The sequence below is a fragment of the Haliaeetus albicilla genome, chromosome 3 (assembly GCF_947461875.1).
Source record: "Haliaeetus albicilla chromosome 3, bHalAlb1.1, whole genome shotgun sequence".
Lineage (NCBI taxonomy): Eukaryota > Metazoa > Chordata > Aves > Accipitriformes > Accipitridae > Haliaeetus > Haliaeetus albicilla.
Window position 1 is genome coordinate 75,134,223 of NC_091485.1, and position 23,838 is coordinate 75,158,060.

Below are 23,838 nucleotides of genomic sequence, written 5' to 3' on the forward strand. Positions count from 1 at the left end.
AATTAGAATATAAATGTATCCACATCTGTGCCTACTGCTTACAACTTTCTGCATAAATACACCCAACAGCAGTTACAGTTGTGTGTTATAGTGGTCTTTTGGCTAGTTCTTTGTGATTCAGTGTCATTCATGTTTTTTCTGGTATAGTTTTCCATCAAATTCCTTGAATCAATCTACTTTCTTTTTGCTGCCTATCTCTGCCTCTCTCTGTCTCTCTGCTTATCTGTTCTTCGTGGCTTATAGATCTGGGGATAAGCTGTCTTTTTTTAAGGGTCATGCACTTAATGCCTCTCAAGACCCACTTTATCTTTGGTTCAGCCATTGTCCTCACTGGATTTACACCATCCTTCCTGGAAGATATCTATCTATTGACACGGGAACTAATTTTCTCTGTGTCTGAAGGCTGAAAGTTTCTGTGGGATACCTTAGCCATTATTCTGGAAGGGAGTAATGGCTTATGTCACTGTAACTAATTAAAAGACCAATCAATAGCCACTTAAAAGTGGGCCACTAGGGCCACCGATAATGCTGTGTTGGTGTTCATGGGGATGTCCTTTTTGCAGTGAGACTGAACACAAAGCCGTAAAAGTTAAGAAACGATATGTCAAGTTTCCTAATCTCTCTCCCAGGCAGGGCAGGGCTGTAAAACCCCCGACGTTTTGTACCTGCAAACATCACCCCTCCCCACCTGCACTGCCATCGCCCAAGAATGACAGACCTGCTGTCCTTTGGCAGTGATGTTCACGCCTTCTCTGATATCAGGCACTTCATGTAGGTCTGTAGGATGTTTTGCAGACTCCTGCCCATTTTCTAAGCCAGATCTGATGTGGATGTCTATCTGTGCAAATCAGAGAGTGCACACAAACTGGTAAATTCTGGGAAAAACCAGGGCCGATGCCAAGCTAATGTGGCTTCTGGGCTCCTGAGTAAGAGCTGGCTTGTCAGCTAGGTGGGTTCACACACATCAGCTTCTAAAAATCACGAGGACATGCCCTTAAGCAGATCCCTGCATCCCCTTATACCAGCAGCCCACAATGGCCTGGTTCTGTGATTGATCCCATCAGAAAAAGTGGGAGCAACTGATGTAAGCCTCAGGGTTCATCCCAAAGATGTTTTCAGCTCCAAAACAAGATCTTAGAGAAGAAATGTCTCAAAAGTAGTCAGCCAGTCCAGCTCCCTTCAGGGCAGGTTGGTCTAACAAAACACCCAAGCTCATGCTTAATTTCCAGGACATAAACAGTCCCATTTGCATGTCCTTCATCACAGATTAAGCGACCAAAGAGTGGCATATCTGCTGGTGTTGTCAGCTGCCTTGTGGGTATCCCCACCAAGGCGAGGATTAGCACACAAGGGCCAGTGGAGAAAATATATGACTTATCCCTTGCATTGCTTTAGGAAAGAAGGTAAGCAGACACAGTCCCCACAGCCCTACTTCTTGCCTTCTACTGTACAACCCTGCCACCTTTTTTGTTTTGGAGCAAAAAGGCCAGGAGGGAAAAGAGCAATTTCTCAAAAAACAAACCAAAAGAAGGAGGTGGAGGCTGGGAGAGCAATACTGGTTTCTCTTCCATGGGTGCCGGAGAGGGACACCCTGAATCTGGCAAAACATTCACCAACACAGTTCCACCCTCTCCAGCAGCACCAACACGTCTCTGAATTGTACATTTTTTCCCATTTCCCGCATCTGGAGTGGTACAGATGAGAGAGTTTTGTTCCTGCCTGTCTTTCATTTCTCTTTTCAAACTGGGTATGGTTGGTTGGTTCCCTTTCTTCTTTCTTCCTTTCTTTCGTTCTTTCTTTCTTTTGGCTTCTCCTTCCCTTTCCTTTCTACGTTTGTGTTCATAAGCAAAGTGTTTTGTTTTGTTTCAGTCTTTTGGTTTTAATTGCAGTCAGATGGCAGTGCCCCTTTACGGCATGACGCTCAAATGTTCCAAGTGTGGAGTAGTTTCTTCTGCTGAAGTTTCGGCCACAGCCACCAGTAACGCCATGTTAGTTCCTCTAATTTCAACTTCTTTTCTTTCTTTCTTTCCACTTTCTTTTTTTTTTTTTAATTGATTTTATTTCCCTCTTCCATTTCCCTGCACTCACCAGCCCTTGTTTGTTTTCTCTCCCCATGTCCCTGCCCACCTCCCCACATCCCCAACTCTCCCTGACCTCATTCTGTGGGCCATGAGTAGTGTAGGGCTCCTGCAGCATCCCTGGAGCAAAAGCTGATGGGCTGGATCCTGAAAAGCACTTCATGACATGCCTAGATTTAAGCATGTGAGCAGCCCATGGAAGACAAAGGGACTCTTCATTTGTTGGAAGCTGAGTATATGTTTAATGCCCCCGTTTAATTTAGTTCTTGGAGTTAAAGACTCAAAGATGTGCTTCCCATTAATTTTGATGGTAGACAGGGGCCTCAAACTCCAGCTTTGTCAAACACTTAAGCGTGTACTTGAGTTTTGTACTCTAGAGGCTGCAGAGCATTGAGCATGATTTAAGTGACTTGGTGAATCACTTCTAAGTGTGTTTTTTTTCTCTTATAAAAGGCTAGAGTTAATTTTAATATCTCATAGGGCTGCAGTTCTGATTTGATAAGTGTTGACTGCCTCTTTTGGACCCCTAAAAGCACTTGGAATTAGTTCTCAAAATCTTAAAGCATTCCATAGCTCTGAGTTACAACAGTCAAATGCTGTTAAATCTCTTCTTGGATGCCGCTGGAGTTAGCAAAAAAAAAAAAAAAAAATAAAATGCCACTGCTTTGTTCTGCTGGAGAAATTGTTGCTATTTATATAGTTGGCTTTTTTCCCAAAGGTTAAGGTAGGAGGGAGAGCGATGAGGGAAGGTTTGTCTTTCTTCCTTCCCTTTTTGAAATTTTGTTACCTACATAATTTCCAAGTGATGCTATATTTTGGGTTTGATATCTAAAGTAATATATGCAAAATGTGTGAAAGAAACAGCCTCATATACAGACACTTGCAATTTGAAAACTCCTACCATTAATTAATCTAAACAAAAATAGGCAGCTGAGTGCCAAATCTCAAAATGTAAGAATATAAAAGAAAAACAGAACACAAGGTTTTCTCCTTTCTTTCTGAAAACTGAGCCATTTATATAAAATCCAACAGAGTTTAAGGAAAAATGTGCATTACTGAAAAACAACCAATTGTTGTAGAAAAAAGAGAACATGCAATCACCTCTATTAAGAGCTAGCAGTTTCTATGAGATGCAAAAACTAAACAAAATCTCATTTATTTTTCACTGCTGAAATTGTTTACTTACCTTTTGCAACAGCGCCCAGCTGAGATGGTGAGATGGCATTGGTCCAGACACGCGTACCACAAGTCTGGAATTAGCAGGTCGCTGCATTTTGGTTTCCTGCTACTGCAGAGGAATGCTAAACCAGCAGAAACTTTACTATTAATAAATTAGATTGATAAATAGGAGAAGCTTTCAGTTCATAGCAAATGCATTTAAAAAGTAAAACCATCTCAAATCCTTCTCCCATATTGTCTGATGCTGGTCTGTCATAAATCACATACTCTGATTCATCTTCAAATCAGAAAAAAAAGGGATATGAAATCCAGATCTGCTACTTATCCTGCTTTTCTAATTTAAGTGGTTTAATAGAAATTGGAGAGCTCTTGTAAGAGGATATGTCTTTTGTTTCCCAGCAGATAGAATATCTGAAATGATAAATTCCAGTACTGGTTTTGTTGTTTGTCCCAAAGCGTCCTATGCTCTTGTCCTTGCAAAGGGACCACTGAGGAATACATGAATTAGTTCACTCAGCCCTCATCTACCCTTGTCGTCTGCTTCATTCTGCAGCTGAACTGTTTCTATTTTTCTTCCTCCAAATCTATTGTAAATGGGATTGTCAATAAGGCAAAGCTCTGATTATGCTTCATGCCAACGCTGCTATTCTGCTGGCCTTCATCCCAGAGCTTGGACCAACTTTGCCATTCAGTTTTGAAGTCTTGTAAGGTAAATCAGATGCCATGAGGATTCCTGGCTCCTCTCTGACCTGGAATTAGCCATAGGGTTTTGGTAGAGAGCACATCAAGGATGTTCCTGCCTCGTTCCTGCTGGGTTTGCTCCCGCTCTCTCCAGCTTACCTCCCATAGGTTTCAGAGGCTTGTTTCTGGCATAGCGTAGCATGAAAGGATAGATCCTTTTGTCCATTTTTCTTGGCTTTTGGAAATCATAGAAGTTTTGAGCAACTCTTTGTGGTAATATCTGTGTCTAAGAGAGAAGGGGTCAGAGAAGGGTATGCGTAACTGAGGGAAAACATGGTAAACCACTGATGGGAGAGCAGGTAGTAAGCATGACAGAAGTGAAAAAATATGCACTGGAAATTGTGCAATTTCTTGACTTGGGAAATGATAAAAAGGAAAGCTTTGGGCGTCTATGACCTGTTAAGCATTAGCTAGACTTGAGAGGTGTGGGTTAAAAAAACCCTTCCCTTTACGTTGTTCTGGAGAAGATGCTAGGCATATTTTGCCATTGGAAGACTTCTGTTCCTACATTTCCTTCCTTTTATTGCTGCTTGTAGGGTAGTCTCAGCCTGTGAAATACTGCCTTATAATTAATTTGTCTTTACTACCTGTGAAAAATTTTTATCCGAGATAAGGAAAAAATATATCAGGGGCATTCCATTTCTTTGTACTTGCTGTGAATGAGGACATCCACTGCAATTACCAGGGACTGCTGATGGAGAGATGGACGGACGGATGGATAGATGGATGGAAGGAAGGAATTCCTGCCAGGCAGTGCATTGCAAATATGGACTCTCAAGTTCTGACCATAGGGAAGACACTGGCCCAAGACTAAGGCCCTGGCACAGTGTATTCTTCTCGCAGACAACCCACCCAAGAGTCAATGTTAAGGAGTCCTCATAACCCTTCTCATGCATCATCCCTCTTACATCATCAGAAACTCATGTCAAATCTCCCATCTAAGGGATTTGCTCTTTTTCTTAGCTCAGCGTCATTTCAGGAAGTCTTAGATGTCAAATTTTCTGCCCCTATTGTAGTTCCAGGACGAATGTGAATCAGTATTTCCGTGCATGGCTGGTTTTATGAAGGAGACTATTCCCCAGGAGAGTGTTGTTCTCATAGTTCAAGGAATTTGAAATTGTTTCCTTACCTGGTCCTTGCAGGTCCTTGCTTGGACTATCGAAGAACAACTTCTCTTATTAGGGGTGAATGATCAAGCAGCTACTTCATTACCTGCCTGTCTCATTTAGAGGCATTTGATTTCCCGTTCCCCTAGTTGTATGGTTCAGATTGCAGCAACTGAGAGAAGAATCATCTTTTGGAGAAAATAGAAATAATATCTTCTGTTTCTGTGTTGCCTGTGCATGGGAAGGACATGCACAGTGCCTCTTCTTTTCTAGTTACAGATTTCCTATCTTGGTTATATGGGCATTGAGTTAAAGGGATTTTCTCTGAAACTGTCCCTAAAATTGGGGCAACACTCTTGCTTTTAGGAAGAATACAAGTTAGAGAAGGGATAAAGCACAAGAGAATGAATAAAGTAAATCCTTGTCCTGTGGTTTTCCTGTAGGAGAACTGCTGTGACGCAGGAATAGCACGCTCATCAGAATGGTGGAGCAGCATGCACCAATCTGTGCAGCATGTAAGGAGCCATCTATTGTCTTATGTCTTGAGTCCACCTGCCATCTCCCTTTTCAGAGCTCTGCTCCAGGACCTGCTTTCTGAATTCTCAAGTTGTTTTTCCTTCTGCTGCTTCTTTAGCTTATGGTACTGGCTGCCCTGTCAGTATTGAGTAATGAGAAGAATTGATCACTTACCTCTTTATAATGGCCCTTTACATCTTTGTCGGCATGTACTCTGTGTCCCTTTGCACTTGCCTTTTGTCAGGATGTAGGCCTCTTAATCTTTCTTCATGGAGATCTTTGTTTCCAAACCCATTTTTTGCTCTTTCCATTGCTATCCTCTAAGTGTCATCAGTTTATCCCACTTCTTTTGCAAAGATGAAGACTCTCAAGGCTGCCAGCTAGCTAAAGAACAAAACCACAGCTAGTTTTTGACATTTTCACCAAAGGCCATCATCTGCTTGTTGCCAGAGCTGGGTCTGCTATGTGCTTTCATAAGGCTAAGTCTTTGCCATGCTAAACAAAGCTGTGGACAATGTTATCATGTGGCCATGTTGTCATACGTCATTGTAACTGTATTTGGTTGCGCTGTGCTGTGGCGTTGCAATATCCCAAAGTAACGCCCTTCCTCTGCAATGCAGCAGCAGCGTGGTGTGGTGGGGAGGAACAACGTGACACTACAACTGTACTGCTGAGTAACATTATCATGTCATGGTCATGAAAAAATAAACCAGCATCATGCTTCCACAATGCAGTGTAACGATCTTCCCTCGATATTGCTGTCAGTCCTCATGAGTGCTGTCATGTATGGGACGAACAAGAGGATCTGCCAGCTAATTTCTTTGTCTCAAGCAATGAAAAACCTGGATTCATTGATCATAGATAATCCATAACGAAGAGTCATTAGGTAATCGCAATGTCATTATATAACAAATCATTTCATTTCACATCATGTGGCACCATAACACGAAGTTCCTTAGGTCCTATAAGTTATTCTGGAACCTTTTAAGGATGCACAGTACCTCCTAAAAAGGGACAGATGGAAAGGTGGCAGAAGTATGAGTTCTGCTATGAATTCAGCTCACAGCAAGTAGAATTAAGGGCAATGTCACAGGAAACCCACTTATCTCCCCCTTAGTTTTCTTCTGAAAATTCAGTCTTGATATGATTTTTTTTAAGTTGAACTTTTTTTTAATTTAGTATTTCAAAAGCTAAGCAGAGCTCTAAAAGTGAAATTAGAGTAAGTTACATTCCTATGACCTGTTGCCATCTGCTGCCTGAGAATAAAGATTATGCAATAAGTGTCAAGCAACATTTCCATAATATTTGTAAGGGTTGAATATTGTTGAAAAGGCATCTGCAAGGTGAATCACAAAGAGAGCAGAAGGACCATACTCTTAGCTAGTGTAAGTCAGCACACCTCAGTTGGGAAAATCCCGATTTATTCGTAATACTGTTTTTATCATCTGAGTTGGAAGGGCAGATGATATTTTTATTGTTTGGTCGGGAAGGCAGAGATTTAAGTAGTGATTTAAGGTTGCTTATGTTGGGAGCAATAGTGAAGTCCATCAGGATGTCTCGACTCAGGAGAGTTGAATAGTTTGCCCATATGGAGACACACAGAGCAAGGGGCTGGGCAGGAGTCACTGAGTCCAGCGTGAAGATGGCAGAAGCTCTGAAAGGAGCTCACTGTAGTTATGGATCATTGCATCTGTGCCTCGGATAGCAAACAGACTCACGCAGTGCCTTGTTAAAGCAGGGTGCCTGCATATTTCTTTTAAGCAGGTTTTGAAGCCAGTGGATTGAAATCTAACCATTTGCTAAAGAGAAACATAATTTACCTCCTCAGCAACATCCCTTACAACCCCAAATGCACCTCTAAATCTTGGATCCAGATCCAGATCATTGCCAGTCTGATGTTGCGGTTCTATTCAAGAATGGAAAACCCATCCAAATTTAGATGGCTGATTCAGACCCATACTTACAAGTCAGATCCATTCTCGGAGGTGGTTGCCAGGTTTCTTGTTTGCACGTTGGTGGTAGTAACGTACACGTATGTGTGTATTAAGAGTATGCTGGGAGACCAAATAATTCCAGGAGGAAGAGTTGTCTGGTACAGACCTTTTCTAGCAGCCTCTGTTGACTTTGCTGGTTTCCAGCAATCACAATTGCAAGTTGCTGCTGGAATGACTTCATCTACCGACTCATGCATCAGGCACGTTGTGTTTGCTGATACCTGCATGGAAGACACATCTAGACTGGCATGTTCTGGAGCAAGCCTTACCTTCCCATTTGGCTTTTCTGCCTCTGTTTTTTTTTTGCCGCACTTACTGTTTAGCCAGTTTTATTAATGCAAATGATAGCAAAGAGAGATTTCAGTATAAGGAGGCAGATTTCAGAGGGCTGAGGAAGAAGTGGAATAAAGACATCTGTTAGGAGTTGTTTGGTTGAGGGCTGTCTGGCTGCTGTTTTGTTTTGGTTTTTTAAATAATACTTTGAAATTATAGTTCATATTGGACATTAAAGAACATTCAGTTTGTCTTCCTATATAAAATTACAAGGTATCAGATTATGTCATGGCCCTTACCTTACATGGAAGTCTCATAATGCTTGTTTTAATTGAGAAAAGTGTATATTCCATTTAGCTGCTCCCTTAGCTAAATTACGTTGCTTAATAATACCACTAAGGAACACATCTGAGTCTGGACAGGTTGTAGAAATATTTGCAATCAGAGTATCATTATGACTATAAAAATAACCTGTCACTTCAGTATGTGGTCATTACAGCAGAAGTAATGTAACAATCCTTGAAAAACTCTTAACTGAAGCCAGGGCATTACATCCTGATGTCCATACCTGTGTCCAAGCTCCAGCTTTGTTCAGGTAAAACTCTCACTGAGGTCTGTGAGAGCGGTACCTGGATAACCAGCAAGTAAACATTATTAAAAACTTGATCATATATCAGAAAATGGTAAGCAAGTCCCATGTAAGTACTGTAAAACATGTGTCATGATATCTGTCCTGTAATTTATTGTGTTGCCTGTATTTGTTTGTTAGTATATAGGTTGAGGTTTTCCACACAGAAAAATCTTGAAGCTCAACTTGTTATTCAGCCTGTGCATAGGTCTGCTCTTATTTGTTAGATAAAAGCCCACAGAGAAATTCTCCTGGTACTCTTGGTGCACCAGTGCTGCCAAATATATAGGATGACTGACAGCTTAAAATCTCCCTAGTAAGCTGTTAAAATCGCTTGGGACCTTTTTTAGTCAGAGAGCTGAATGACCAAATAGTCCATGGGAACAGAGCTGCTTTCCTGTTTCTAGAGCCATCACTCATGGAAAAAGTGGAGTTTCATGGGGCAGTACTTGCATTACAGAAAACTGTTTTGTCCGGTTTTCTGCCTTGTGAATTAAGAAGTGGCTTGAATCTTAAGTTATTTTAACCCAGAATGTCCACCCAAGAATAAACTTATTTACAATAATTGCTAAATATAGAAACAACTGTAATTTTTTTCCAAAGCATTCAGCTGGAGAGATCAGACAAGAAAGCAGAAAATTTTCTGTTCACAGAAAATTTGGGTCAGGTATCAGTTCTCCTGATCTTCATGATGTAGTGTTGTAGGGACCAACAGCTGTAGAGTAAGGGAGCAACAGCAAAATATCAGTCTCCACATCAGCTCTATGCTTGTCCGTTTTAGTCACTTGAAACCATGACACATGTCCCCAGTGTTGGTGTCTTCCATGTGCTGTGGAAGTCCAAGTGTCTGTAACCCAAGTACCAACAGCCATCGTGACAAACCAGTCTCTGCTGCAACTGTTCCCCTTCCCTTTGGCAACCTACAGTGATTGTATTTTGTCTCCCCTCCTTGGGAAATGCCATCGTTGTGGACTAGTGACGTAGAGTGGGAAGGGCGTGAAAGGAGGAGTGAGGTATCTGCATCCTTCCTCCCCACCTCAAGTTTTATGCATGACTGCACCATTGAAAAGTAGTCCCTCCCGTAGAAATGTGTGTCACTTGTTTTGGTAGCGTGAGTGTGCAAAGCATCTTCCTGCTCCCCCATGAGAGGGGCTCAGAAGACATCTAGCACAAGTATACCTTTGCTGAAGAAGTCTTCTGAAGCCCCGTGGGATCAGGAGGCTGAATTAGCATCCCACGTGGAAGTGGGTGAGGCTGAAGCGGACCTGAATTCTCTTTTCCTCTCCTTCGACAGGGCATCCCTTTGGAGCTCCTGCGTGGTCCTACCGCTCCTGGCTCTCACTTGGATGTCTGCAGTTCTGGCAATCACAGATCGGCGGTCAGCACTCTTCCAGATCCTTTTTGCCGTCTTTGACTCGTTGGAGGGTTTTGTCATCGTTATGGTCCATTGCATCCTAAGGCGGGAGGTGAGACAAATAAGTCGCTGTCTTTTATATAACCAACATACTTCCCATAGAAAACATCTGAAAAATGTCCAGTCAGCCTGGTAGCTTCTCTAATCCTATGAACTTTTGCCTTCGTGTAGGCAGTGACCACAAAAATGTCCATGACAGTATCGGTCAGAAGAAGAAGAGATGAATCAATGGTTGTCATACTGAGTGTACTGCAGAATGGAATTTGGGGGACAGTTTTAGATTAGCTAACGTGTCAGGTTTTTCTTGTTTAAAACCAAAATTAATATTTCCAGAATGTTTACACCCCGCCTCCAAAAATGAAATATTAAGAAAAACAATTAGTTTGTTTGATTTCAAGAGGGGCACCTTGCACCAAGACTTACAGAATGATTGTATGTTGGCATTAGCGCCTAGATATTCGAGCTAGAAAGTAAAGCTAGCAATAATCAAGCAAGGAAATTGAGTAAATTCTCTCTAGCCTCCCCATGGAGATTTAAAATGGTAAATTATATCATGGAAGAAAAGGACGAATCTTTTATGTTTCTTTTATTCTTTTCATCCTACTGAGTGGCTAGACTATTAATAACAGAGACAGGAAGAGGGTTTTTTTCAATATTCATTTTATCTTCTTACAGCTCCTTTAAATTAAGTAAAACAGATTAATTTCTTATGTCAGGCCAATGAAATCAATGGAATTACACCACTGGCTTGGCTGAGACTCCCTCAACTAATTGCATTATGAATATGGGCCTGCACTGAACTCCCATTGCAGTCACTGGCATTTTTTTTCCATTGATTTCAGTGAGGTTTGGATCAGATATATATTAGAGCCGATATAGAATCATAAGCAGACATTGTAGACCCCAATAAAATGATTTATGCAATAGCATCCATTGTAAACCTATTGCAAGCTGCAAAATAAGAGACATTTTTATTCTTGACTATATAAATCAAGCAACTAGAAGTTACCAACACAGTGATCCAGAACACCTGTAAAACCTTTGAGTTGCTCTGTTAGTATGTGAGTTATTTAACATATAAACCATTTGAAATGAATACCTGAATGCTACTAAAGTAGGATCCATGTTCTTTTGATCTACCAAGAACAACCTTTTTTTTTTCCTTCAGCAGAATTTAATAGGGTTTGGTATTCCTGTCTGACTCTGACTTTTGCAAATCCATTTGATCCTGCAGGTTCAGGATGCCGTGAAGTGCCGAGTAGTAGATCGTCAGGAAGAGGGCAATGGAGACTCAGGGGGGTCATTTCAGAATGGACACGCTCAGCTAATGGTAGGGAAAACTACCACCTAGTCTATTATTAAGGAATCTATGGGCAGTTTTAACTCATAACTGATAAACAAATAAATCTGTCCATCATAGACTTTGCAATCATCATTCTTTTTTCCTTTAAACCTGCACTTGAAAAAATGTAGCACTTAGCATAGGCTCTTTCAGACAAATCTGGTTTCTTTTCATTATAAAATTAAGGGGCCTAAACTTACACCCCAGGTTTTGAAGACGTCTTGGTGAGATCCTTTCTCTCCCAGAAAATACAAAGAGAAAATATATCTCCTAGGTCTTCCAGACATTTTCATCCCCATCATGCTGCCTTGTCCTAGCTAGAGCTAGGAGGCAGTAGTTTAATACTGTTTTAATCACAGCGTGCTGGGTCATTATTGTAAAGATGCTGTCTCAACGGGATTTTTTTCTCTCAAAAGCACACTTATTTACATTGCTTCTCTGGAAATATAGTTCAAGCACTGTAAACCTTGGTCCTGTTGTGTAAGTCCTTTACAAACAGTCTAGATAAGGCCAGAGAAGATTAAGCTACGGGGAATAGTTTGGCATCTGTGTCAGTGTTAACGATGTAGATGATATAGGAGGCATTTGATTTCTAAGGTTGGGTTAAGGACATCAGGACAATCACAAGATTTGAACAAGTTCCCCAAAACGTCTAGTTAATATTAGACCTGCATCATAACCCGGTGGTATTTTTTCCCAGTCACTCCTGTTCTAAGCTAAGTAGCTTGTGCTTGGGTACAAGGTCTCATTACAAACAGCACAATCTTTAAATTGAGACATCAAGAGATATGTAATTCTACCACACCTCATAGGTGTTTGTTAAAAACAGGTGCCTCATTTCTAATTTAAATGCGTAGTCTTCTCATTTTCAGGCAGATTCTTGCTATGCAATTTATGTGCAATTAGAAAGCCTCTTGCATACCTAGTACTTTCGCTCCTTCAATGATAGACACCATAATCATATCCAGTCTCAATCTTCCTTTCAATAAGTTAGCACACTGAGCTTTTTTATTCTTCCTTTGTAAGACATTTGTCTTCAAATTATTTATGTAACCCTTTTCCACATGCCCTTCAGACTCTCACCATCCTTTAAAAATGTGGATGCTATATTTGTTCTTCTATTGTCACCATCCCAAGCACTATACTCTGAAGTTTCAGATTTTTGCCTCTCTATATAATTCCCTGTTTTCATTCATTATCAACCACCTTGCAAAATTCTGTGTCAGCTACAAGTTTTTTAGCAACGAGATTACCTTTACTTCTGCACTGTTGATGAGTATGTTGAGAAGTAGAGAGCTTACAATCAGTTTCTTCACATTCAGGCACAAAAAGCTCCCGAATCTAGATGTGAATGATGGCTCTTCACTGATATTTTTAGAGGGGTACAATGTTATTTTATAGCGACTGGGTTGTAAAATAAGCAAAGAAATCAAAAGCTTTGCAGGATGGCATTTTTGCCGTTACCTTTTCCAGTAATCTCCAAATCTGCCCAACAAGTGAAAAGAAGCTTAGCTGAGTAGAACTGTTTTCCACAAAATATTGATGTCTGATATTAGATATAAACCTATCTTTTTTTTTTATTTATCAGTAGAACTAGTACACGCTTTTTGGTTACATTTTTCTGGAACTCCTGTCATGAAAATGAGATTATATTTTTCTCTGTCATCCCACTTGCCCATTTAAACGTTAGTTCAGTATTATTTCTCTTCTATTCTTTTCAGATTTATTTGATATCCCAAATAATTTACTAAGAAATTAGCATCAAGAAGATTGAGATAATTCCTCAACCAGCTCTTGAAAAACTCTTGGATCTCAACATGTTAATATTAAAGTGTTTCTCCTAGGGGGATGGGTTGGTTTTTTTCACACTTTTCTTAGTATTAAACTGGAATGCATTTAATCACATTAATACAATTATATTAAGTGTCTTCTTTCTGAAATGATACTAGAAATAATCAGTGAACTCTTCTACCTTTTGCTAGTCTTTTCCATTAGTCCATGAAAACTCATGGCCCACTGTGACTCAGTGTATCCAGTTCTTTGAAATGTTATCTGCTAAAAGCTTTAGAAAAAGGATTAACTCATACTGGGAGAAGAAAGGAGTTTCATCTGGCTGTACAGACTGCTTGAAAAAGTTATTCAGCTTTTGTGCCTGCAGGGACCATTGATTTTATACGCTAGGAGTTTCAGAAGCAGAGACTTGTTTCTACTTCATGTGACTTGGTGATAGATCACAAGAAAGCCCAGTGGGTATGGAGCGTTCGCAGCGGCATCCCCAGAGCTTTTAATGAGTGGAGGGGAATCCACTTAGTCTAAGTGTGGGGTGATATATCCAAGGCAGATTAGGCCAGGAAACTGTCCCCTGTTTTTTAGGAATGGGCACAAATGTGTTCCAGGGAGGTATTTTAATCTGGCAGACCAGGAATTAGTGTATGGATGAGCAGATTAATCCAGCTGAAAAGCAATGTTACAGCTTTACCACTGCCTGAGGTTCAAAAGCCACAGGTGGAAAAAAGTGGTCTGTTTGCCATGTTTCAAAGCTCAAGTAAAATATCTCTTCTCCACTCTTCTGGCAATGGTTGTGTCTGCCTCACTAATTAAAGTGGGTTTTTCCATTTTCCAAATGACTTGCTCCCCCCACCCCCCACCTTCTTTTGACCATGCCCTCTGTGTTCTCTGTCTTTCAGACCGATTTTGAGAAGGACGTGGATATGGCTTGTAGATCAGGTGAGCACATCACAGGTGAGAATCAGCAAGTGACCTGGTTTGGGGATTGAACTAGGCCATTTTTTTTTTCCTTTCTGTTTTATTTGTGTGTGTCTTAGTGCCTTGCATGTACTTGAGTGGGCTGCCCTTAATCTCAACCCTGGCCAAGAGAAAGCAACACCCCTAATTCTCCCCTATGCTTTGCTTATCCTATTTCCCCGTAGCTGTCTTGGCCTTCTAACTAAGATTAAGCCTTGCCTCCGAGGTATTATTTCTTACCTATGGCACATGTAACACGGTGGCAGAGAAGAGTATCAAGGAAGAAGAGATTGGATCCATCTCTTCCTACTGTGATCCTTCATTGCTTTAGCAACCCTTGCCCAAGGGGGTCACACCAACCTCGGACAGTTTTGTGCTCAGGAGAGGTGTCTTTGAGAAGGTCTGGAATCTGAAGAGCCTTCCCACCACTCCACCTGACTCCACGCACACTTCTAGTGCAGTTGTAAGCTGCCTGTACACACGGAGGTGGGTCAGGTCTCTGCTCCTTTGCCTGCACCTTTCTGCTGTGTGTTCAATCACACACATTCATTTCGGTCCCGACGATCTGCATGAGTTGACGGTCCCTTTCCCCAATAACTCCCTTTTCTCTCATTCCCCTGGGGGTGTCTGTGCTGTCTGGATTCTCCTTTGCTACCTGTTTGTCTGCAGGTTTTGTCCTCTCCTGGTCCTGGCATGCCTGACTATTTGAGTGGTTGGGGTTTTTTTGTCTTACCCTTTGTAGATATTTAGGCTTTCATTTAGCCTCCCAGACTTCTCCCCTCTCCCAAGCAAGAGAAATACCAGCTTGCTTGATACTTGCATATAATTCATATCTTCCAAACCAGGATCTCCCCTAGGCAAGGACAGTATATACTGTGTGTTCAGTTACCATCATGGGAAAGCATCTTTCTCTCTCTCTCTTTCTTTCCTTCTCTCTCTCTCTTTCTCTCTGTCTCTCTCTCTCTTTCTTTCTTCCCTTTTTCTTTTCTTCCTTCCACCTTCCCTTCTTTCTCTTTCTCTCCCTTTTTGCTTTCTTTCTGTTTCTCTCCTTCTCTCTCTCTCTACACGTCTACCTGTCCCTTTCATTTATCTTTTTATCTAATCTATCATTTATTTATCTGCTTCTAATGTGTTTATCTATAATTCATCTCTCTCTATCTTGCAATCACTTATTTATCTCTGTCCTCAGCTGTCTGTCTTGCTGTACCTGTTATTTATGTATTTCTATCTCTGTCAACATTTATCTCTGTCACTGTGTTTCTGTGTATTGTCTATCACTGTCAGTATCATTTATCTATCTAATATCTATCTATATCTTATTTATCTTTTCCTGTCCTTCTCTCTGCCTCACTCCCTCTCCCTATGCTTATCATAGTCACAGTATATTTATCTCACTTATCCCTGTGATATCTTATTTCATGGTCTCTTTCTGTCCATTTATCTCTTTTCAGGGTCTGTCCATTTTTTTCTTTCTGTTTCCCTGTATCACACTCTCTAATCTAATTTCTAGCTCTCTCACTCTTCTCATTTTTCTTCCTCCTTCCTTTTTGACACCAAAGATCTCAGTTCCAAAAAATCATGTGCAAAAAACGTGCATGTGAGACCAGATCTGACTTGAACACATGCTTAACGAACGTGCATCCAGGCTGGGTGTTGGCATACACAACCAGCTATACATCCAGCAGCCCACCTTGTGCTGGAATCCAAGGCAGACCCTGGACTCCTGCAATAAAGGAGCCTTTCTGGATCCGTTACTGAGTTTCTTGCTTCTAAATTGAGCTTCCCAGAGGAAAGGAAGGAGCTGACTGGTTTCACATGACTTCAGGGGAGAAGCCCCTGGATCAGCAGCTTGCTAACAGCCTAGGCTTCCCTTCCTTTGCCAGCGTACAACTGTACAATTTGCTTGTTGATGTCTGCCTGAAGAGATATTCCTCCTCTGATAAAGTGCTGTTAGTCTGCGCCAAGCTAAGTAGTTAATAATAATCCTCATTTCAGAGACCTTTCTATATGGTGCATCATCCTATGCATTCTGCTTATTGAAAAATAAAAACCAGAAATCTGTCTGTTGGTTTCTGGCCATCATTTCTGCTGGAGGCACCAGCTCTCGTGTTATGACGGATTGGAGATATGCCTGATACCGCTCATAACCTCCTCACTTAGATTCACTGGTAGGATTGGGTCCATGGCTCAGTGTTGAAAGCTCATTCTGCTCAATGCTTAGAGATTGCCAAGTGCAAATCTCTCCAAACCTGCTTTCTGCAGCTGACATGAGCATGGAGAAGAGCCTGAATCAATAAACCTTACTGACACTCCCAAGTGAAGGGTTTGACTTCAATACCATCTTCCCGCAGTGTATGCTATGAATACGCTGTAATGCTCCGATTTATCCTAGCGTGTCCTCTAGCAATGTCAAGAAGACCGTGGCTGCCATAGTTACACCCAGTGTGTTTAGCTTTAAAGGCGTTTTAAAAGTTCTTTTATTATACTTGGTATTCTTGTCATCCTGCCTTGCCTGCTCTGAGGGGAACTTTGCTCTTCCAGCACCCACCACTCCCAGTATGAGTTGGTAGAAAAATTAGTGTGTCCTCAGTCCCATGGGATGCCTGTGTCATGTCCTGCCTCTGTCCCAGGTGGAGCAGCCGAATAGTATGAGGTTACCCCAAAGATCCTTGTCTCTGGTCCATTGAGGAAAAAAAATAGGTAAAAGGACCTTTTCTGTTTTTTTCCTTCTGAGATGGGTGAAAGGGGAACATGCATTTAATTTCTCCTTTGCTGTGCTGAAATACTGGGTAAGTAGCCTTCAGTCCCACACCACTTTTCCCCTGCCCCACAGTCTGTGATTTCAAACCCTTGGAGACATCAAGGCTGACTTCATTATCTTCCTAAGGTCTTTGTCGCATCCTGAAATCAACTGAGCAATAGATTCTTATGCCTACAAAAGGAACAGACGTTTTGTTGTGGACAGCGTTGTGTGGGAATGAGTGTCTGTGTGTCCTTTATATACCTCCTAATTGGCATGTTCTCCTCGTTCTTAGTTTAAGGTTTTCCTCTCCTATTAAGGAATATTCATGGCGCTGCTTTCTTTCCCCAAGGGAAATTGAAAAACACTAAATAATTAGCTCTCACAAAGGCTTGCCATGATTACTAGAATGTAAGCTTTTTGGAGAGCAGTTAGAAATTTATAACAAAACGTGGTGTATTTTAAAATACCAAATTATTGACACTGAAACTGTTCAAGGGAGAAGAGCAACCTGAAGCAGTTCAGCGAGTTTAAAATAAAAAAATTACTTTTGAAATCATTGATAATGCTGCATTTCAGCTATTTACTGAATCAAAATAATTTTTGACATGAAAGCAACCTTTTATTTTAAAGAATTGTACTCCTTCATAGGCTAGTTATGTATATTTCATATATATACAGATAGTACATGTACTAAATATATATAGGTGTATTTGCTTTTCAAGATAGTGTTATCAATATGAAAATATGTGTTGGCCTAGTTGGGACTTTTGGCCATGATTGTGTTGGAAACTTTGTGTCACAGAGAACTCTCAAAATGAGAAAGTTTTTCTCCTCCCTAGCTTTAGCTTTGCCTTCAGCATCCTGGATTAAAAAAAAACAGTATAAAACTGTTCTGCCACCACAGCCTCTTTCTGAGAGGTCCAAGGGAACATGCTAGCATGGTGTGACTGTGGTAGGTGTATTGATGTGTTAACAAAAACCTAGGTGAGGTGCTAAGGATACTTATCTCTCTCCCTAGTGCTGAATAAAGACATCACCACCTGCAGGACCTCAACCATCACAGGAACATTGAAGCGTCCATCACTGCCAGATGAAGAGAAATTGAAACTCAATCACCAGAAGGGGTCATCAAACTTTAACAGTCTTCCAGCCAATGTCTCCAAGATGCATCTTCAGGGCTCACCACACTACCTGGGGGCCATCAACCTGAATGAGTTCAGCAATCACACTCTCACTCTGAAGAAGGACAAGAACCAGCCACCTAAGTCCATCTACATCTGCGATGGGGACATCTTCAAGAAGTTGGACTCAGAACTCTCCCGGGCGCAAGAGCAAACGCTGGACACCAGCTACGTCATTCTGCCTACCAACACGTCTACCTTACGGGCCAAACCGCCCAAAGATGAGAGCAAATACAGCATCAATATTGACCAGATGCCCCAGACACGGCTCATCCACCTCAGTATGGCTACTGACCCAGGCTTTGTTGTCAAGAGTCCTCCACGGGAGCCTGTAACCATGACATGCAGTGAGGTTCAAGGTTCCACCATGATACAACAACAGCAGCAGCTGGCTCCACAAAACATCTCCAACGAGTCACAGATTCCCAACAGCCTGTGTGACACAGGTGACTCAGGGAACTCAGGTGTGGTGTCCAAGAGTGAGACCGTCTCCACCCTCTCCATGAGCTCCTTGGAGGTGAGCATGTGAATTACTGTATTTTTCTCAGCCCAGAACGATGCCCTGCCCTCAACACTGGCCACACCAGGTGTTTCAAGAGAAGCACCTTAGGCCCGGTGCAGCCCACCATGCAATGCCAGTATTTTATTATCATGAGGGATCACTGGCATGTGATATCATTTTGTGATGTAATGTTTAAAATCTCTCATGACTTCCACAGATATATTCCATTGCTGGATGAACTGTCTGTAGCCCTACAGGCAATGAAATTCCAATAAAAATGTTAGTTTGTCAAAGACTATTCATTTTAATGCAAGGCACATGGCTTGCATTATCTTTTCTCCTTCTGCCCTCTGCCTCTGTTTCCCATTTTGATGACTTCAGTCATGATACAGGGGAGAAAAGCCTAGTGATCGCAGGTGTAAAATGTCCCTAAGACATACCCCACAATGCTCTTAGCATCAGAGGGATGTCAGAGGTTTTGCATAAGCGCAGCCCTCTCCTTCTGACCTGTGATAACTCATTACGTATATTAGCAGTTCTCCTTAGAGCTTAGATCTTAAGCTGAGGTCTGTTCTAGGGCATCTGACCCTTTTCTTGGCTATTGTCAGAGAGCAGGTCTTAGCCATTGCTGTCCAAACTTCAGTCTCAACTGACTGGTGCTCAAAAGCTGCAGTAGATCAGTTGGCTGATCTACTGCTCCCTCTCTGCTTCCCATTCTGTGAACAACCTGAAAGCTCATAACTAGGACAGAGCTTGAATTGGCCAAACTCCCATGCTCAGCCCATGCTCAGCTCTCCTTAAGGCTCAGTGGTTTTTGGTAGAGATCCCTCTAAATGGCTAGCATTTTCCATCGTGAAGAGCCAGAGAAACACGTTAAAGGTGTAGCAAGAAGGAAAAGGAGAAGGATTCTCCCTGTTTTATCTATTATGTGGCTGAGTTTGTGCCCACTCACCAGCATCAACCCCTTACTAACCTTCACCATCTCTTTTTCTTTTGAATACCCAGAGGCGGAAATCCCGGTACGCAGAGCTAGATTTTGAGGTGAGTACATACCTTTCTGAACGTGCTTTTCTAAGGATAGAATGAGAAAAAGAAAAGCTGCTTTCTTTTCTTTCTGGCACTTTTGCAAGAGTGCTGTCTTTGCCAAAGAGCTTCTTCAAGGGTTTAAAAACGGTGTGTTGAAAGAGTTGTGCTAGATGCCTGGTAAGGCTTACCCTGTGCAGCTAAACAAATGGGTCATTTATATTGGTACATACTTAATTTACGGAGCAGTAGCTTCTGTGTAAACATTTGTAAATCGGGATCCTACACTGGCTTGCCCAAGGCCTGTAACTTCTCCTCTGTGAGCAAAATTCTTACAGAGAGCTGATGGAGCAGTAGGTGACTGCACCATGTTCCTGTTTGGGAAGCACACATACATTTGGTTCGTGGCCTAAAATGCCTTGCCTTTTGTGTGCAACATCTGTTGCTTAACAGAAGGGAAGCTAATACGGCCCCACTGTCACAACCCACCGTTAACCTTAGTCTTTCACACCTATTCATGAACTTCACAGAATCAGCCTGGGTGGAAGAAGTCTATACTGTTCATAGGGAAATGTCTGTCCTCACACCTGAGGCACAGAGTGGAAAGCTTTGAAAGAGCCAGTCCTCCACAGAGGGTCCATGGGGCTACCGAGAGCTAGTGCAGCTATCCTGAATCAATCATGGCATCCTTCCCAGCAGAGCTATCCTTTCCCTTCAAAACTGCTAGTTTATTCCAAAAGAGTCACATTAAGGGCCCACAAGGAGTTGCCTTAGCACTAGAATCACTTCAGAGCTCCAGGTTATGAGCTTGGTCTCAAATTGAGGCATGATGGGTACATCTAAGCTGATACTTCAGGTTGGTCCTAAACTATTTGAGCCACCTTCTCCAATTTTGTAGCACTTGGCAGAGCACAAGAAAACCATATGCAACATGTTCTTACATGCAAAGGGAAGTCCTTACAGAAATTGGTGCTGCCTCTCCTTCGGGCAGTAGAAGGTAGAAGTGAAATGCAGAAGGGTGGAAATGAAAAGGAAATTGTGGAATAGTTTCTGATGGAACTTCTTATACCCAAATTCTGTATGTTTGTGTAAGCTCTGAATATATTTGCAAAGGAGACATACTGAGAACAGAGGGGGCATGGGGTCAGGTATCAGTTAAAGAAGGTGAGCAAAACTTCCTAGGTCTAGCTAGTAGAAAATTGCCAGTCAAGCACAAATTCTGCAGCATAAACAGTTGGCAGTTGCAGGTATAGGGTAACCATAAGGTCAAAAATTAGTCTTTTCCACTTTCTCCCACCATCTCATCCTGAAAATAAAGGCAGTGCTACACTGGGTCCTCAGTGAACATTGAAGGTAGTTTAGGCATGCCAGATTGTACCTGCAGGGAGACAGAGCTAGGTTTTAATAACTTTGTGTGTATTATTTTTTTTAATAACTTTTGTTTTAATATGTAACTTTGGGGGAAAACATGTTCTTTCTGTACAGCTGAATAGGGTTTGCTTACCTGTGGCTCTTGTGTTTGCTTCAGAAAATCATGCACACAAGAAAACGTCACCAAGACATGTTCCAAGACCTGAACAGAAAACTCCAGCATGCAGAGAAGGAGAAGGAGTCTCCAACAACGGACAGCAAGGTCAGTCAGACACTTCCAGAACCATCATCTCCTAGAGCCCTCTAGTGCCAGCAGGAGCACAGGAAGAAGCAGGAAAGTTTAGGAGCCCTCACTGAATACTTTACCTTGATTTTCTGTCCATGCACGTTGCAACAAGCACATGTGTGTCACAAAAGACACGGAGAGTCACAGAGGTACCACTAGCTTATCTACAGAGTGGTCAGCAGCCCACAAGGAGAATGTCTGTCCTCAGGTCTGTTCATGGTCAATAGAGTTTGTGTTGTCTTCTTTGTGTTTGTTCCCCATGTCTGTGTCTGTTCTTTGCATTCCCTTTCAGGTCATCTCTGAGTGCCCCATACATCCAGTCATAGTTAGGAACTGGAAACTAGAACAGCCTTGAGGAAATCTAGGTGGAAAGGGGAGAGGGCAGAAAGTGGGGACAGCAGGAATCATCTAAACCACCTGCAGGGGCTCACTTGGAAGCCAAGGTGGCAGTGATGGGCATAGCTATTCAGGAAAGCCACTGCAGTGGGATTTAAGCTGTGATGGTGGCAGCACTTCTTGGGGACTGCACGCTAATTAAATGTAGCATAAGGGTATTTGTGGCAGCTGGTCATCATACACATGGCTTTCCTCAACAGGAGCAAACTTCCAGGGCAAGAAGAGACTTTGAGGGAGGTAGGCTGGGGGAAGGACCTTGCAGCCTTTCAGAAGGGCAGAGATTTGGTACTAGAAACAGACATCAGGAGTCTGTGTAGCAAGTGATGTGGATAACACGAATGAGGAAGGGCAGGCTGATGGCATCTCCCCCATGTCTCAGCCCATTAAGCCTGCTAAGCAAGAGCCGAAAGGTTGCAAGGAAGTATATCTGCTCCAGCAGAAGGGAAAAACAAGCGGCACAGCCAGGTTGGCAGTAAGAAATGAAACGTGGGTTGTGCCTGCACTCAGGAGAGGGGCAAGGTGAGCTATTTATAACATTCTCAGTCATTTGCATGCAAAGTTAGATCCAGGATGCACAGTCCCCTGCAGCATGGCCAAGGTGGCACTAGTGGGGCTTATTTTGATGGGATTCCATTAGAGGCAAGACCAGAGCTCCAAGGTTGATTGAACAAGAGGTTTAGTTTGGTTCTTTGTGGAAGCAGAGCACTACAGAGCCTTTGGTCTGCATTCAGATCTCACAGCATTGCTGGGCTGAGCTCCAGAGATGTAGTCCCAGCAGATCCTACTTTTATTGTGTGTGGCAAGGTGTCATTATGGGCTGTCCAGTGTTAGAGAATGAGAGGGGGAGTGAATCTAGCAAGCAGGTTCAGATCAAAGAAGCCTATGTTGGCCCAGAATCCCAATGCATTTCACTGAATGTCATCTCTCTGCTTTTTTTCTATTATTTAGGTATGACACAGCTGTAAAATCAAAAATGCTTAAATACCATGTAAAAGCTAATCTGTGGTATGTTTGCAGGAGGGTTTTATAGATTTAGATGTTTTGAGCATTTCAGAGATGCTTCTATGTAGAATTAAAGTTGCCAGTGTCAGCATCAAAGAGCTTTGAACTGCTGGAAAGAAGCTGTGAAGGTGGCCTTTGCATATTGACTCAATCTTTTTCAAGTTGTGATTTTCCCTTGGATGTAACCCGAGAGGGGGAGCTTGCAAAGATCACTATTGGCAAGTCAGTAGTGGGTATTGGTTTAAAAACATCCAAAGCAGTGCAAAGAAAACTAAATAGCTTTCTTCACCCCTTTTTCTACCATTTGCTGCTGAGGACTCCACTGGAAATCATGCCCCATCTTCAGCTTGAGAAGATCAGTATTGGCAAGTCAGTAGTGGGTATTGGTTTAAAAACATCCAAAGCAGTGCAGAGAAAAATAAATAGCTTTCTTCACCCCTTTTTCTACCATTTGCTGCTGAGGACTCCACTGGAAATCATGCCCCATCTTCAGCTTGCCCTGAGAAGGCAAACTGCGGATACCAGGGATTAAAGTAACAAAAGAATTTTTTTTCTTTTATGTATGTTTAGGTTATAAAACGATGGAGTATTTCTTCTGGTGGAAGTGATAAAACTAACGTTAGCGTAAGTCCAGCTTTCATTTTGCATTGAAGAGCATTGTAGACCTGTCCCAAACCCTTCCATGACGTATGAATCCAAACACATTCCCTCACCAGTAGGAAACTCCTTGCCTTGTGGGCATGAACAAGGTCATAAGGATCCTGGAATACCCTTGAACCCTTTCATACCTAGCATCATAGAGCGGAAGGCATGTTTACTGGGTCTAGTCCATCTGCCTGCATTGCTGTATCTTTGATTTCCCTTTTAAATAAGCAACCACAAAGTCGAGCTCTCTCTAGCCCTGGCAGTTTCCCAGCCTCTCCTAGCAGCATGTCCCATTGTCCTTAGTCCTTTCCAAGAAATGATGCTTTTCCTAATCTTCTTGCACTTCCTCTCTCCTCCTTCAACTCCAAGGTCAGAAAGGTGCCACTGAGGCTTGAACTAAATGTCTGCATAGGACAGACCTCCTTTGGGAATACCTAGGAATGGTGCTGGCCCTTTTTAGGGATCAGTTTGGGGTTTGGTTTTGATGTAAATGCTAGTCCTCTCCGTACTTCAGTGCACTGGCCAAAACTGATTACCCTATCACACTAATTACACAGTTCCTCTCAGATGTGCTACTACATTGCCAGGTTTGAAGGAAGCACCAACAGAACGAATGGGAGGAAGAAACTGATCTTCTGTCTCTTCCTAAAGAGGGGTTGAAAATTTAACCATC

The 23,838-nt window shown here is 42.1% G+C and overlaps 1 protein-coding gene across 9 annotated transcripts in view; it reads left to right on the forward strand.

Moving 5' to 3' along the window:
• The window catches only part of ADGRB1 (adhesion G protein-coupled receptor B1), a 284,292-nt gene that overhangs the window by 247,528 nt on the left and 12,926 nt on the right, over window positions 1-23,838 (forward strand). For 4 of the 9 annotated variants that reach the window (XM_069780156.1, XM_069780161.1, XM_069780163.1 and 1 more), the window contains 8 exons: window positions 1,890-1,988; window positions 9,810-9,981; window positions 11,164-11,259; window positions 13,959-14,013; window positions 17,778-18,457; window positions 19,448-19,483; window positions 20,994-21,098; window positions 23,091-23,144. In XM_069780156.1, the coding sequence (XP_069636257.1) occupies window positions 1,890-1,988; window positions 9,810-9,981; window positions 11,164-11,259; window positions 13,959-14,013; window positions 17,778-18,457; window positions 19,448-19,483; window positions 20,994-21,098; window positions 23,091-23,144 (1,297 nt within the window). The remainder of the gene's footprint in view (window positions 1-1,889; window positions 1,989-9,809; window positions 9,982-11,163; window positions 11,260-13,958; window positions 14,014-17,777; window positions 18,458-19,447; window positions 19,484-20,993; window positions 21,099-23,090; window positions 23,145-23,838) is intronic. The other 5 variants (XM_069780157.1, XM_069780159.1, XM_069780162.1 and 2 more) reach the window with 5 other exon arrangements.